Raw genomic sequence first — 17,559 nt, 5'->3', positions numbered from 1 at the left:
CTGCTGTTCCTCCTCTCTCTCAACAGAGTGTAGAAAATTCAGCCTGCGTCCTGCGCAACTTGTCCTACCGGTTGTACGAAGAAATACCATCCTTTTATCAGAACCGACTGGAGGGCCCTGGCAGGAATGACCGAAATGTGAAGAAAGACGATGTTGTGGGATGTTTCACTCCTCAGAGTCGGAAGGTTAAAGAGGTGAGGGAATTGCATTTCCTATATCGTAGAGGTCAACAGACATTGTCTGGTCTACACAGTCTTTCACTGAAATATAATTCAATACTCTGTCCTTCAGAACTATTTGCTTCCCACAAGACCTGATGGTGGCAGAGAGGTTGGAGTGGGCAGGGGTATTATTCACGATCTTTTATTTTCAGTTGCTGCACAGTACACAAAATACTAACAAGTTTATCAAAAGCCATTTTTGTTTCACTTAGCACACAAGAGGAACCTGGATTCATCTGGACTATATTAGCAGGAGGCTGTCATACATTTGATGCCTCCATATTTTTATTTGTATAATGGTGAGCAGAGAGTTCCCCCACCCACACCAAGGGTAACTTCTGCTAAGTTTTACTGTTATGGTTTTTAAAACAAAAAAACGAGCTAAGTGTTAAACTGAAACATGCCCCCAGTTACTCATAAACGATGTAATCTTGTTTTCTTAGATCAATACAGATTCAACAATATTTTCAGAAGTTACAAAAGATCCCAAAGGAATGGAGTGGCTATGGAATCCCGCTATTGTCAGAGTCTACAGTGGGCTCCTGGACAAGAGTGAGGCCAATCAACAAACCGCTGAAGCTGCCTTGGGTGCACTACAAAATATTACAGCAGGGGACTTCAGGGTAAGTTGCATCCATGGCGTTCCCATTTAGCATCAAACCATTTGTTCTTTGGTGTGGCCATCATTTATTTGACTGTTGCTAATGATGTGGTCGTCTTGAACCGCTGCAGTCCATGTAATGTCGTGCTATTGTGTAGGGCCTTTCGGTTTTCTGACTTAGAAACATATTGGCTCTCCTTCATTGTCACTGTCAGAACGAGGAAGGACTTGGAGAAGAGCGTGCAGCCAGTGATGTTCTCACACATCTCTAGCTTTGTTCTACCACTAAGTTCAGAAAGTGTTGTCAAAGGAGCCATTAGTGAGTTGCTCCAATGCATTTTGTAAATGGTAGATACTCTTGTTGCTATGCACTGGCACAAGTAGTGAACATTTAAGGTGGTGGATGGATTGATAAAGCAGGTTGAATTTATCCTGCATGAGCTACTTGAATGTTTTGGAGCTGCACTCACCCAAAGTGGATAGTATTCCACCACAGTGGTGACTAATACTTTGTAAATGGTGGAACAAGCTGCGAAGACTCAGCAGGAGAGATCCTTACTTCAGAATTTACCTCTGATCTTCTCTTGTAGCCATGTATTTGATTGACATTCAACCACTTCATGATACCATGTGGATTGAATTGAATTTGGCTCAAGGGTGGGACTTGAGGTGCAGGGGAATTCAGAAGGAGGCTGAAGTAGATCTCCATCTCTGTGCTGTTGGCTGAAAAAACACGTACAAGCGCTCCGACCTTGCCTTGTGCAGTGTTGTGTTGGGTTCCCGTGACTGAGAATAAAGATTCTGTGGAGCCACTGTTCCTCCTTGAATTGTTCACCACCATTCCCAACAAGACATGACAGGACTGCAGAGCTTTGGTCTGAGTGTTTGCTTGCAGGATTGCTTGGCTCTGTTGCGACTTACTAATATGCTGCTGAATATGCATTTGGTCCTGATTTGTAACCTCGGTTGGTACTCATAGAATTTTAGAAAATCGACTGCATGGTAGCAGGCGATTCAGTTTGTCACATCTGTGCCAGTTAAGTGAAATCTCCCCAGCCCAATGTTGCCTTCCTATGTTAAATCTGTGGTTCTACAGGTCACAGTCCTTCAAGTGGACTTTCAAGAGCCTTTGAAAAATGGTGCAAATTTCAGCCTCTACCTTTTTTTTTCAGGCAGTGACATTAGATTGCTATCACGTTCTGATTAACAAAATATTTCCTCATCCCTCCTTTAATGCTTCGACAAATTACGTCTCCTGTGCTAAAGTAAATAGAGTAAATAAGAAAACAATCTATGGGCCCTCATTACTTTATGGATGTCAACTGTTTAATTGCAACATTTAAGAGGCATTTGGATGGGTACATGAATAGGAAGGGTTTGGAGGGATATGGACCGGGTGCTGGCAGATGGGACTAGATTGGGTTGGGATATCTGGTCGGCATGGACAGGTTGGACCGAAGGGTCTGTTCCCATGCTGTACATCTCTAAGTCTCTAATTTAGACACTCCTCTATTTTCCCTTTGTCCAAGGAAAACAAAGCCATCTTATCAAATCTTTTGCAATTTCAGTCAGGCAACAGCCTCATAAATCTCCTCTACGCTCTCTCCAGTGCAGTCATGGCTTTCCTGTAATCCAGTGACTAGGAAGATATGTAGTGTTTGAGCTGTGGTTTAATTATTGTTATATGCAGGAGTAAGTGAGGACTGCAGATCAGAGTCGAGAGTGTGCTGGAAAAGCACAGCCGGTGTATGCAGTTCTAGCCAAACATCCCTCATCTTGAATGCTGTGCCTCAGCTAATAAATGAATCCTTTTTACTGTTTCCTTTTATAAATTTCAGTGCTACAACTTTGGTTTAACAATCAAACCTTATTTAGTTTAAAAAAATATATTTATTGACCTGTCTTACCCTTAAGGACCTGCAGTCATAAAATCCAAGGACCTTCTATTCCCCTACATTACTCCATATTCTCCCATTTGTCCTATATTTCCTGGTCTTGTGCTATCCAAAATGCATTACCTCTCACTTCTTCATTTTTCATTCTTCTGCTAACCTGATCAAGCCTTTTTCCATCTTGAAGTCTAAAATCTCCCTCTTCACTGTCAACCATGTTGTATTCACACATTTTGTTAAAGGTGGCCCTGTATTTTCATCTAAATGATTAATATAAACTACAGGTTTACCTCTCTTATCCAGCATTCTGTGCGCAGTCCAGCAGCCATTGTGGTCTGGCAGCCACGGTAGTTCAGGTTTAAGGCATTCCCCCTGTCTACAATTCAATATTGACGTTCATTTTACAAAGACAGCACTAACTGGTCTTACTGCTGGTTACAAACAAGGTTTGTCAGTCAATGTCCTGACTGTCTTCTTTGCACTCTCCAAGCTATGGTAGTGGTATTTTGAAACACTTCTTCAAATTCATCTCTTCAGCACTGACACCTCATCTCAATTGGAATGTCAGTGGCCAAGTCTAACATGGCTAGAAAAAGCAGAAGATCAGGCCACATACTGGGCATCGGTCTTAGTGTGAGGGCACTGACTAGGCCGGAAGACCAGGAGGTGGGTGAATTGGACACACTGTCTGCTGTCTTGTGGTCCAGGAAATTGGCTACTCCAACAAAGGCCTGAGGCTGACAGGGATACAACCTGCACACAAAACAAGGAACTGAATATTGAGCCCAATGGAGCCAATTGCTAACAGATCATTGTGGCAAAAAATAACCTGTCAACTATTAATGTTTACTTTGTAAGTTTGCAGCAAGTCAGTCATAAACCAAGCTATATGATAGCCTTTATTGCACGAGAATTTGAGTACACATGCAAATAAGTCTTGCTTTGATTGCATAGACCATTGGTGAGATTGCACCTGGAGTATTGTGTGCAGTTCTGACCACCTTACCAAAGGAAAAATATTCTTGTCATAGAGGAAGCGTAGTAGAGGCTCACAAACACATTCCTGAGAGGCTGGGACTGTCCCATGAGGAGAGATTGAGGAGACTAGGCCTGTATTCTCTAGAGTTTTGAAGAAAGCCTCCTAGAAACCTACAAAATTCTTATTGGGGTTGACGTTAGACTCAAAGGTCATTTCTTCTTCCCATGGGGCCTTGAAGTGGGGGCTGTGGTCTCTAAAACATTTACAACAGAGATGAGGAGGAACTTCTACCCTGAGAAAGTGTTGAATCATTGGAATTCTTTACTGCAGAGGGCTGTGTAAACTCAATCAGTTTCAAAGCTGGGATAGTAGATTTCTAGTTGCCGGTGACGTTAAGGGATATGGGGTAGTGTGGGATTAGAGTTGAGTTAGGTGATTAGCCATGATCCAAGATGGTAGAGGAGGCTTGAGGGGCTGAATGGCCTATTCCTGCTACTGTGTTCAAACTCTGAGCCCAATTTGGATCCAAGTACCCATTCTCCCAGCATATGGAACCTTGTCAAAGGCCTGACTAAAATCTACGTAGATCACATCCACTGGCCCTGCCCTCACCATTCCAAATTTCCAGAAAACACAGATCAAGTTAGTCAGATATGATCTGCCTTTAAGAAATCCATGTTGACTTTCCTTGATTTATCTATGCCTTTCTACGTGAAGCTTTGTACTATGCCTGGGCATTCATGCCAATCATTTGCTCACAGCCAGAGTCAAGCTCACTGACCTATGATTACTCCGATGAGTTCTTCCTCCTTTTTAAAATAGTACAGCATTGGCAGTCTTCCAATCCTCTTGCATCACCATAACTGGGGGAGTTGACATCTGATTATACAGATATCATGCTTAAAAAAACTTGTCGCTGCTCTTGACACAGACATCAGTTTGTTTTTAGAAAAATTGAAACCTGTAACTATTTTCATTTGGAGTGTCATATTGTGGTCAGTCCATCACTTTCCCCCATGTAGCCACAAACCTGTTAATTGAATGTTGCGTATATTGGAGCATGCCCAATGGGAAAAAAACCATTCTAATCTTTTAAGAAAATATTTATTCTAGCTTGAATGTTTGCGTGGCATGGCCAGCATTTGTTGCTCATCATAAATTATCTAATTTCCCTTGAGTTGATTACCTTGCCAGACCATGTCAGAGTGCAGTTAAGAGTCAACCACATGGGCTTGATCAGGTCAAAATGGCAGATCTACTTCTCCAAAGAGTATTGGTAAAACAGATTAGTTTGCATTATGTCAATCATCAATAATTTGGTGGAACAAAAACAGGAGTTGCTGGAGAAATTCAGCAAGTCTGGCAGCATCAGTGGGGAGAAAGCAGAGTTAACATTATCCTCCTTCAGAGCTTATTGAAGCTGGGAAAAGGTAGGTGAATATGCTGAAAATTGGGTGGGAGCAAGCTGAAGGGGTAAACAATAGGTGCTGCTGGAGCCCAAAGAGAGCGAGAGAGAGAACAGCAAATGAGCAGACAGAGGAATGCATAAAGGTCAGCCTGGGTAAAGCAACAGCTGCTAATGGAGACCATTAGTGGCTGACAATGGGTGGTTAAGGTAGCAGCCCAAGTGATGACACGGTCTGGTGTGTGGGGTTGGGGGAAAGACATGGAAGAGGGTGCTAAGGCCCTAAAGTTATTGAACTTGACATTGAACCGCTAATAGTCCCCATGAATACCAGTATACACTGTCAGACAAAGATACATGTTTATCAATTGCACAATAGATTTTCCTTTAGAACATAAGACTACTTTTTGATTAGATTACTTAGTGTGGAAACAGGCCCTTTGGCCCAACAAGTTCACACCGACCCTCCGAAGAGAAACCCACCCAGACCCATTCTCCTACATCTAACACTATGGGCAAGTTAGTATGGCCAATTGACCTAACCTGCACATTTTTGGATTGTGGGAGGAAACCGGAGCACCCGGAGAAAACCCACGCAGACACTGGGAGAATGTGCAAACTCCACACAGACAGTTGCCTGAGGTGGGAATTGAACCCGGATCTCTGGCACTGTGAGGCAGCAGTGCTGACCACTATGCCGCTGTTCTGCCCAGATACGGTTTGTAATTCTTTCCAGCAGTTCACAATTTGATGTGCATGATAGAAGTTCTCTACAAAATGCTAGTCTCTAGTTGAGATATTACCTTCCCGATGTTTCTATTGGCTCTTAGCTCAGTTGACTGGTTCAATTCCCACACTGGCTGAGGTTACCATGAAGGTTCAACCTTCTCAAACTTGCCCCTTACCTGAGGTCTGTTGACTTTCTGGGTAAACTCCACTCACGTCTTCTCTCGAATGAGAGAGCAGCCCTATGGTCCTCTGAGACTATGTGAACTTCAGTTAATTTTGAAGTGACTTTATTGCCTGAACATTGATTTGAACATCTGTGTATGCTCACTCATAAATTTTTCATGATCTGTAAAGGCCATTTTTCTTCTCTGTTGTAGGTGCTTGAAGTGCATAACTGTTTTCTTGTCTTGTCCTGTGCTCCACCCAACAATGCTGGCTAAATCTATCATTATAGAGGTTAATTTGATGCTGAACATTAATATGCCTTCTGTTACTTCATTCTTTTTTATGGCTTTCTTTACTTCCTTCTTCCTAAGCTGTTAATGTACCTTTACCCGAACTGTTAATCGTGTGTTACAAGATTTGAAAACAAAAACAGATGAAAGATTCTTTTCTGAGTTCAGAGAGTTATTTTGCCTAATTTGAATAGCCCATGGCTCCTTCAGCCTCCAGAGTGTGATTATGTTTGTGTCCTTATCTTTTATTCAGTGGGCCTCTGTGATAAGTCGAATAGCAATGGATCAGGACAGAACATGGTACACTCTCATGAGTTATTTGAAGAGCAGCAATGACAATGTGCTAAAGTCATTGACTGGTCTGCTTCGAAATCTTACAGTCCATGCAAGGAACAAGGAAGATATTGGTGAGTAACCACATAACCGCCAATGGAAATCATAGTTCATTTGGATAAATAAGAGCATTTGATAATCTATCCAATAGCTCCAATATCAATGAGCAAGGCATTGGCCCAAGTTATCAATTTTGATACTGTGCCTGAGCTTCAGCAGATTGGTTTCCGTTTGCTGAAAGTGGTTTGGAGCCAGCAGGAGAAAGGAAGATAAATGTTACTCTTAAGATGAATGAAAGGCAGACTGAGGCAAACATGACAAGTTATGTCAGCTATATGAACCTTTTCCTGATTAGTAGGTTATCATTTGGAAGATTTATCTGAGAATGTTGCAAGGTATCAAATCTTTTCACCCACCCCACTCCCTTCCATTATATTGTTTTATAATATCTCTCTGTGTGCAGAACATAGTTTCCAGTGACCTCTCCCATGTAAGCAATCTGTGCCTCAAGTGCAATTCAAATGCAAATGTTACATCTTCAGTTTCCACTATTCTATATGATGGATCATTGCAATTATAAATTGATTTTAAAAAGAACTTCCAAGTTATGTCTTTTCCTCTCCATAGCAATCAAGATCATTGGACCTCTCCTGCAAAAGTTGCCAGAGGAAAGCAGTTCCTCTTCACCATCAAATGAGGTGGCAGCTAACATTTGCACGATACTTAACAATCTGGTGGTGGAAACCATTGAAGCTCCAAGACAAATTGTAAACCATAATGGATTAAGGAAACTCATGAACATCAAGCACAGAAGAGATATGTAAGTGGGTCACTTGCTGTGAAAATGTGAAGAATGAGTTTGTGGAACACGTACAAGATATTTTTATAGATCAGTTAATATTTATTTATGCGGGGATGTACTGGTACTGGCTCGGCCAGCATTTATTGTCCATCTCTAATTACCCATGAAGGTTGTAGAGAGTTGTCCTCTCTTGAACTGCTGCAGTCCACTTGGTATTGATACAGTGCTTTTCAGGATGGAGTTGCAGGGTTTTGACCAGTGACAGTCAAGTTGGTATGTTTTCAAGTGATGAGTGGCTTGAATCTTGATCAGATGGGCAAGTGGGCCAAGGAGTGGTAGATAGAGTTTAATTTAGATAAATGTGAGATGCAGCATTTTGGGAAAGCAAATCTTAGCAGGACTTATACACTTAATGGTAAGGCCCTAGGGAGTGTTGCTGAACAAAGGGACCTTGGAGTATAGGTTCATAGCTCCTAACTACCTGCAACTCTACTTTCAAGGATAGTGAAGAAGGCATTTGCTCTGCTTTCCGTTATTGGTCAGAGTGTTGAATTCAGGAGTTGGGAGGTCATGTTGCCGCTGTACAGGATATTGGTTAGGCCACTTTTGGAATATTGCGTGAATTCTGATCTGCTTCCTAGCAGAAGGATGTTGTGAAACTTGAAAGAGTTCAGAAAAGATTTACAAGGATGTTGTCAGGGTTGGAGGATCTGAGCTATAGGGAGAGGTTGAATAGGCCCTGGAGCGTCGGAGGCTGAGGGGTGACATTATGGAGGTTATAAAGTCATGAAGGGCCTGAATAGGATAAATAGACAAGGTCTTTTCCCTGGGATAGGAGAATCCAGAACTAGAGGGCATACGTTTAGGGTGAGAGGAGAAAGATATAAAACAGACCTAAGAGGCAATGTTTTCACACAGAGGGTGGTACGTGTATGGAATAAGCTGCCAGAGGAAGTGGTGGAGGCAAGTACAATTGCACCATTTAAAACACACTTGGATGGGTGTATGAATAGGAAGGGTTTGGAGGGATATGGGCTGGGTACTGGCAGGTGGGACTAGACTGGGTTGTGATATCTGGTCATCATGGACAAGTTGGACCGAAGGGTCTCTCACTGTGCTGTACATCTCTATGACTCTAAGAGGAATTTGCAGGTTATGGTGTTTCCAAGTATTTGCTGCCCTTCACATTCAAGGTAGTAGTGGTTGTGGGATGCTTCAAAGGAGCCCTTGGTAAGTATGACGAATATTTCTTCATTCATTCAGGGGATGAGGACATCGCTGGCTAGCCCAGCATTTATTGTCCATCCCTAATTGGCCAGAGGGCAGTTAAGAGTCAACCACACTGCTGTGGGCCAGACAAGGTAAGGATGGCAGTTCCCTCCCCTAAAGGGTATTAATGCCCCAGATGGGTTTTTCTGATGATTGACTGGTCATCATTAGGCTCTTAATTCTGGTATTTTCCACTGAATTCAAATTCCACCATCTGACCGTAATTCGAACCCGGGTTCCCGTAACGTTGCCGGAGTCTCTGGATTAACAGTCCAGCAGTAATGCCATTAGATCATCGCCTCTCCTGAATTGACTAGTGAACAAACTATTTAGGATGTATTATTATGTGCTAAGAGCTCATTGAAATGCTTGTTGTATAAGATGTTATGGGTGGCACGGTGGCACGGTGGCTCAGTGGTCCAGGCACCTGGGTTCAATTCCAGCCTCGGGCGACTGTCTGTGTGGCGTTTGCACTTCCATTTTGTGTCTGCGTGGGTTTCCTCTCACAGACCAAAGGTGTGCAGGTTGGATGGGTCACGATTACAACTCCATGAGAGGTCACCGAGATGGGGATGTTCTTTGGAGGGCCAGTGCAGAGTCAGTGGGCCGAATGGCCTCTTTCTGCTCCATAGGGATTCTATGGAAGAGTTTATTTAATAATTTACTGTTGCGTTTTACAATGACTTTTACATCCAAACCTTGGGCCTTCGCTCTAAACAAAAAAAAATCTAACTCAACGAGATGCAAGTTGATAAATTGGGAAACTATATTAAAACTACATTGAAACTATGTAAGAAAAGGCAAGCAATGGTTAAGCATTTAAAGAGTTAATAAATAATTTGCTATGAACATGTATTCATTTAAAATGCAAAGACTGCATGGAAAGCATAATTGATGTTAATGAGAGGAGTTAAAGATAGTATAGATCAAACAGAAAGGCTTATGATGTTGTCAAAAAGAATAGAAAGTCCAAGGATAGGAAGCTTGTTTTGGTAAGGCAAGAAGAAAGACAATATGCCAGCGTAAATGGTGGCTCAGTGGTTAGCACTGCTGCCTCACAGCACCAGGGTCCCAGGTTTGATTCCAGCCTCAGGCGATTGTCTGTGTGGGTTTCCTCCCACACTCCAAAGATGTGTAGATTATGGTGAATTGGCCATGCTAAATTGCCCATCGTGTTAGGTGCATTAGTCAGAGGGAAATGGGTCTGGGTGGGTTACTCTTCGGAGGGTCAGTGTGGACTGGTTGGGCCAAGGGCCTATTTCCGAACTGTAGGTAATCTAATCTCAACCTTTCATAAGAACATAAGATGAACGTACTTTCTATATGTATATGCTCAAGAAGAGATTGGTGAAAGTGAACCTGGGCCCATTAGTGGCCAAGCCAGAAGAATTTACAGTGGAGAATAAGAAAGTAGCAGGTACTTTGTCTGAGTTCACAGTTTAAGACAAAAAGCAATCGTGAAATAATGGAGAGTCAAGGGTCTGGTGAGAATGAAAATGTTAGTGTAAGGAAGGAAATAGTATAGGAGAAATTATCGAGATGAAGTGATGCTAAATCCGGTGGACCTGATGACTGACATCCTGGGGTTTTAAAAGAGAGACCTGTAGAGATAGTGGGTGTTATTGGTTTTCATCTTCGAGAATTCTGAATTGGAAGGTAGTAAGCCTATAACCCAACTGTTTAACAAAGGAGGGAGAGGAGAAACTGGGGACAGGTAGGCTGGTTAACCTAATCTCATTATAAGGCATGTAGAAAATCATGGTAAGATTGAGCAGAGTCAGCACAGGTTTATGAGGGGATATTATTTTTGATGAATTGAATATATGATGATTTTTTTTTGAGGATGCTACTGATGTGGGACCCTGGTGCTGTCCCATGCAGGAGTTGACAACACTAAAATTAGGAGGTTTTGGGATTGGAAGTAATACATTTGCATGACTTAAAGTTTGGCTAATGAGCCAAAGAAGCACAGAGTAGGAACAAATGGGACATTTTTGGGTTGCCAGCATGTAACTAGTGGGATAAGAATCACGTACTTTGACCTCATTACTTTATAAGCTGTATTATCAATATACACTTAGTCCCTTTAACTGAGTTTGCTGATGATATGAAGTTAGTTTGGAAAGTAAACAGTGAGGATGATACAAAGCACTGAACAGCTCTTTTGAGGCTGTGTGAGCACCACTGCGGACGGAATGCAATAAACTAAAGTGTAAAGTTATCCATAATAAAACTAAATTACTGCAGATGTTGAAGCTCTGCAATAAAAACAAAGTGCTGGCTCATACTCAGCAGGTTGGCAGCTCCTGTGGAGAGAGAAACAGAGTTAATGTATCACGTCCAATATGAGTCATTTTCAGGACAGCGTTCTAATCCAGGGCTGTATTACAAGGACAAATTGAATGAATAGACCTCAATTTCAACATTCCCTTGAATTTAGAAGAACAAGAGGTGAGACAAATGAGACATCAATTTGTTAAGGAGGTGGTATTGTGCAAATACCGTATATTAACTTTGCAATGATGTCACAGACTTGCACATTGCTGGGTATAAATACCACAGTGTGGGAGGGGTTAGCACACACTGGCAGTCATGTTCTGTAAGGCACACCAGAGTCTGACTGTTTGGAAGATTCCCAGAAAGCACATGGATCAACACTCAAAGAAGGATCAGTGAAAACTTATGGTGTGGCATAAAAACATATGACAAAAGACCAGGCCGGACAGATGTTGAGAAGATATATCTGTTAGTAGGGGGACTTTGGAACTAGGAGGCAGAAGAAGGGGACACTTACTTAAAACTGAAACGAGAAGAATTTCTTCTCAGAAGGTAATGAATATCTGAAATTGTCTACTCCATAAAGTCATGGAGGCGTGATCACTGAAAGTATTTAAAGAGGAGGAAATATTGGGAACTTGGTGGCTTAGCTGTGAGCTAACATAGAAGAGGAGTTGAGGCCTGGGTTGGATCAGCCATGACCTTGCTGAATGTCAAAGTGGGCTTGAGGAACCAAATGGCCTACTCCTGTTCAGAGTTCTTTTATTGTTAAGTTGCTTCTCTAGGCTGGGGAATCTAGAATGTTCAGCTCCTGAAAGGTATTGGCTGACTGGAACCGAGATATGAAATTTCTTCAATCAAAGGGCTATGGATGTTTGGAGTTGTTGCCCTCATAGTTGTGGATGCTCAGTTGAGTGTGTTTAAGACCAAAGCAAAATGGATTTTTGGATACCAAGAGATAGAGGGGGGTGGAGCAGACTGCAAGGACCAAATAATCTACTCTAGTTTTTGTTTTATTTGTTGAGTTCCTCTTCATTTTGAGAATACCAACCAGTGCATATACTTCAATTTTCCCATGAGTGAATCAATCTTAAATCAGAACCTCCTGATCTGTTGGTAATCAACAGCTTGAAAGATATGCAGATTAAAGGTGAGATTACATTAAATTTCTCAATCTCGTTTTAAACAAGCCCAGTTGTCCTACTTTCTCTTCAGGGTGCACAGTTTTGCGTGCACATAGAGCTCTTCAGCACGGAAACAGACCCTTCGGTCCAACTCGTCCATGCTGACCAGATATCCTAAATTAATCTAGTCCCATTTGCCAGCATTTGGCCCATATCCCCCATAACCTTTCCTATTCATGTACCCAAGCAGATGCTTTTTTAAAAGTTGCAATTGTACCAACCTCTGGCAGCTCATTCCATACACGCATTACCATCTGTGTGGAATAATTGCCCCTTAGGTGCCTTCTAAATTTTTCCCCTCTCACCCGAAACCTATACCCTCTAGTTCTGGATTTTCCCCCACTCCAGGGAAAAGACCTTGTCTATTTACCCTATCCATGCCCCTCATGATTTTATAAACCTCTATAAGGTCACTCGTCAGCCTTTAACGCTCCAGGGAAAGCATCCCCAACCTATTCAGCCTTGTACCCTCTAACTCTGTGGGAAGCTAGGGAAGTGATTGCTGGGCCTCTTGCTGAGATATTTGCATCAGTAATAGTCACAGGTGAGGTGCCAGAAGACTGGAGGTTGGCTAACGTGGTACCTCTACTTAAGAAAGGTGGTCAGGAAAAGCCTGGAGCTATTGACGGGTGAGCCTGACATCGATGGCAAGTTGTTGGAGTGAATCCTGTGGGACAGGATGTACATGTATTTGGGTAGGCAAGGACTGATAAGGGATAGTCAACATGGCTTTGTGCATGGAAAATCACGTCTCGAGTGACACATTAAGATGACGAGAGAGGCTCGGCCACTACACGTAGCTACTGGCTCAAGAAAGTAATTGGGGAACCTGAAATCCTGCTGTTTCCATGCTTTGGTGTCTCATTGGTATTCTGTGGTCAGCATTTATTTCATTGGGCACTTAGACAAAATAAGCTTGCACAATGATAAGAGTAATAAAAACAAATATGAATTTTGGCTAGCCCAGTTCATGTCTGCCTGCTTTTTGTTTTCAGTGAAGCTGAGAAAGCGGTAAAAGCTGCCTCCAATCTTTTGGGAAATATGTGGTATTACAAGTCCTTGCATCGCGACTACAAGTCAGTAAGTATTAATGCGATTAAAACTAACAACTACACCCAGACCAGTTCGACCAGCTCTGTTACTTCACTAAATATTTGCTGACAACAACAATCAGTGAGTTAATGGTAGATCTTTGCTTTGAAACAAAGTCATGTGCCCATGCATAATGATTTCCAATTGGTCTTAAAAGGCTACTGACCCTATTCACTTGAGATCAAAGATGATAAATCTACTCCAAGTCTGCTCCAGGCTTCATTTTTGTCAAACTGGGCCCTCCCCAAGTTGTACAACCCTCTGACAACTCCTTGCTTTTTTAAAACTAATTTTGGCTTTTTGTGCATCAACTTCTTCACTCTACCATTTGACCTTTTTAGATCTCGAATTATCTGGCTAATGCTCTTCTCTTCTGCTTCCTACTTACTCTCTAAAACTTTGTAGCCAAAGCTTATTGTCATTTGTTCTAATATTCTCCTCCTTTGTGTGTCATCAGTTTTGATTACGTCCCCGTGATGTACCTTCCAGCACTTTACTGCTTTAATGTTCCTAATGAATGCAGGTTGCCAACAGATGCTGAGAGTCTCCTTTAAAGCCGGGTTGAACAAGAGACATTTAGCCTATTGGCTGCTTTGTTTTTTCAGGAATGAATTATTTATTTTGGTTTCACTGGAAGTTCAAAATGCATAAAGGAAGGCTTTTGTGGTGATGGAGGAGCACTAATTTAAGAGCCGAACCTTGTGAATGCATCCAACAGACCCGTTATTGGCCCACCGACAACGATCCACTGAGCAAGATGAATCAAATGCGTGCAATAATTTTAAATGTCTGTCTGCCATTTTGTAGCTCTGAAACAACACTGCATCTGGTCGAATGCATTTTGAAACTGTTCTCCTGGTGCACAGCCTCTTACTCTTTATTGGATCAAGAAGTGCAATCTGAGTGCAGTTGAGGGTTAGCAGATTATGGCTGATGACCATTGTGGCCCAGGGGTCAGAACGTGGCTCACCATGCCTCATCCAAGACACGCATACAGAGCTGGCAAATGGATTGGAGATTTTGTTGAACAGCCGCCCATACAAACACTGGCCATTTCTGTCTTGTTTTGGCTGCTGATTTGCTCCAAGTGGTGAAGAGCAGTAAACGGTGAAGATCCGTGACTTCTCTTGAGTTTCTGCAGAGCCTTTAGTCTTTCCACAGTAGGTCATGCTTTTTCTCCAGTGCAGGCACAGCTCCCTGAGATGGCAGCCTACCTAGGGAAGCCACTAGGATGAGCAGTGGCCGCAAACACATGTAGAGTCATAGAGTTGTTCAGCACGTAAACAGACTCTTCGGTCCATATCGTTCATGCCGATTAGATATCCAAATCTGATCTAGTCCCATTTGCCAGCATTTGGCCCTTTATCCCTCTAATTCATAAACTCATCCAGATGCCTTTTGCATGTTGTAATTGTACCAGCCTCCACCACTTCCTCTGGCAACTCATAATACCCACTCACAATGGGTAGCTCGTGGGTTGAACCATGTACACCATGAACCATACACAAATGTACATCCTTGTGCCTTCACACCAACCCAAAGTTGGTAAAATGTACAAATCTCGAGCCCCAGCAGTGAGGCAGGGCAGGAGTGTAAGGGAGAGAAGTGAGGGAGTGGATCAATGTGGAAAGGTGGGAGGCTACGTGTGATCCTGAGACTGTATGAGACATGCACACACACATACACAACCTAACCCAAGAACAACTTGGGCTGAAAGTCCATATTCATGTCATTTCTGCTGAGGCCATCTCAGCAGATGAACCACTGGAGGCAAATGGGAAAGTTGGTATTAGTTTAAACCCCAAATCTAAGCTTTTCCTCAGTCCCTGTCTGCCTGGTGATCAGTGTTGTACAAAGTTCAACCTGTTCTGCTGATGTCTCACTGTGGGTGGAGACGAGGAGTTTTACTCTTGCTTTCAGAGGGAGCAGATGGATCTGTACTAGCTCTCATAAGGTTCCAGTAATGGTATCTGGCCAAATGGAGTTGTACTTATTGTTATCTTGCAATAAATGTTTTTGTTGTCTAAGAACAGTATAATAACTAAATTTCTATGGTATTGTATGATCTACAACTTATGGCTAGATATGCCCAAAGGCAAACAACGATTGGTGTTTGTGTATTATTTGAAGTGACCCTCACCCAGTACACATACTGGTAGAGATAACAAATATCACAAGGTACTCTGGTCATCTGGGACAATACCACAAGCAGGATTTGGGGTCTCGTCTGCCTCTTTCTCCTTAAGTGAAAAGAAAAGATTTAGTTATAACAAGGATAGAGACCCCCGGTCCTCACATGTCACCCCACTAATCTTCAAATCCAGCACACTATCCTCCACCATTTCCACCAGCTGCAGTCTGACCCCACTCCAAAAAGATATTTCCCTCCCAACCCTTATCCGCTTTCCGCAGGGACTGTTCCCTCTGCGACTCTCTCATTAGGTCTAGACTCCCCACCAACCTCTCCTCCACACCTGGCACCTTTCCCTGTGGCTGCAGGAGGTGCAAAGCCAGCTCTCTCAGCTCCCCTCCACCTCCGTCCATGGTCCCAAACAATCATTCCAGGTCCAGCATTTCCTGTAACCTGACTTATTGCATACGTGGCTCCCAATTTGGTCTACTCTACACTGGGGACTGCTTCAGGGAATAAATCTGGGTCTGTACACTCCAATCAACTCCACCTTCCAGTGGCCAACTTTTTCAACTCCCCTGACGACATGTCCACGCTGAGCCGCCATCACCATCAAATTAAGGCTACGTGCAAACTGAAGGAAGTACACCTTATCTTCTGCCTTGGGAACCTAGAATCATACGGCCTCAACATAGAATTCACCAGCTTTCAAACCTCTCCATGCCCCACCCCATCCCACTTCTAGCTATCCCCCTCCACCCCACCCCATTGACCTGACCTAACCTGTCCATCTTCTTTCCCACCCTTCCCACTGACCTATCCCAATCACCACCTACCTGCATCCACGTAGCACCATCCCATCCACCTTTCCTCCAGTCCCACCACCCCATTTGTTTCTCAGTACCCCCCCCCACACACTTTCCCTCATCCCGATGAAAGGTCCTGACCTGAAACGTCAATTCTCCTGCTCCTTTGATGCTGCTTGACCTGCTATGTTTTTTTTTCCAGCTCCACACTTTATCGACTCTGACTTTCCAGCATCTGCAGTCCTCACTATCTCCTAGTTCTGCTGCTTGGCATGTTTAAATGGTCATTTTTATCAGTTCCTCACCTTTTCAAATTGTCAATGTATTGTGTTGTTTTTTTTGAAATTCATGTTAATGCTGAACCTTTGAGATTTGCTCATCAACTCATTGAGTTGGGGGTGTGGGGAAGAAAAGTTGAAACATGGTCTCTCACGCAAAAAAGATTAGACAACTTTGCTATTGATTTAGGTCCTTCTCCTAGGTGTGGTGTACTTGCTTCTTGGTATGATGTAGTGCTGAATGATGCAGTCTACACAGGTCTTAGGCTTCTGCTGTCAAGGTGAATTCAAGTAGATGTAGGGATGCTATAGATTGCCTTAATATGAAGGAAAATAAAATAAGCGAGATGAGATTTACATTTTTGGGTCCCTTGATCAAATGGCATAATGATACTCACTAGTCAGCAACAAACATACAGATGGACAGAGCTTCAGAGTGACCATGCATGTAAGTCAGTGTCAGTCAGGAGAGGAATTAAAGGTGAGAAAATTGGCGGGAGAAGTAAGACTATTTGTAGTTCCTAATACTGTTTATTTCCAACAATAAATATGAGGAATGGCATTTACTTGTTCAATTCAGAAGTTGTCAAAGGCATTATTGGAGCATAAATTCACAAGTTATCCAATACGTCAGTGACCAGGGGAGCTATAAAGCTGCTCAGCATTTGCGAAATGTAGCAAGAAGCACAATGGACTGGTGAACAATCTAATCACAGAGTGGATACCAGACAGCACCTCAAAGAGCAGAGAGGAAAATTAGAAAGATAAATCCACGAGGCATTCTGCGATATGTTGCGGTGAGGAGTTCCAGACTGTCAAGCTGACCTATCCACCCAGCAAGGCCTATTGTATGCTCATCTGACAGAGCGGGGTATTTGGAAGCTTCTGAATGCAATCCCGTGCTGCAATATGTTGATTTCTTTTTTAATTTCCCCAAACTTTAAGCCTTTTTTTCCATTAACTTCAGCATCTTAATTTTCTGCGAACCTCTGCTCAATTGTTGAGATTTACAAGTTTAAAAGAAAGCTCGCTCGGAATTTCTTGCCAGCAAGCTCCCAGCCGTGTGCCCAATACTGCCTCCTGGGGGCTTTTAGATTTGGCACAA

At 42.8% G+C, this 17,559-nt stretch overlaps 1 protein-coding gene across 1 annotated transcript in view; it reads left to right on the top strand.

Moving 5' to 3' along the window:
- LOC140493484 (plakophilin-3-like) overlaps positions 1-17,559 on the top strand; it is a 52,821-nt gene that overhangs the window by 28,355 nt on the left and 6,907 nt on the right. Inside the window, exons 8-12 of the mRNA XM_072591970.1 lie at positions 27-194; positions 665-844; positions 6,536-6,689; positions 7,243-7,435; positions 13,143-13,227. Coding sequence (XP_072448071.1) covers positions 27-194; positions 665-844; positions 6,536-6,689; positions 7,243-7,435; positions 13,143-13,227 — 780 coding nt within the window. The remainder of the gene's footprint in view (positions 1-26; positions 195-664; positions 845-6,535; positions 6,690-7,242; positions 7,436-13,142; positions 13,228-17,559) is intronic.

This window comes from Chiloscyllium punctatum, chromosome 22, assembly GCF_047496795.1.
Source record: "Chiloscyllium punctatum isolate Juve2018m chromosome 22, sChiPun1.3, whole genome shotgun sequence".
NCBI classification, from domain to species: domain Eukaryota; kingdom Metazoa; phylum Chordata; class Chondrichthyes; order Orectolobiformes; family Hemiscylliidae; genus Chiloscyllium; species Chiloscyllium punctatum.
The sequence above is the reverse complement of the archived record's forward strand: the minus strand, read 5'-3'. Positions and strand labels throughout refer to the sequence as shown.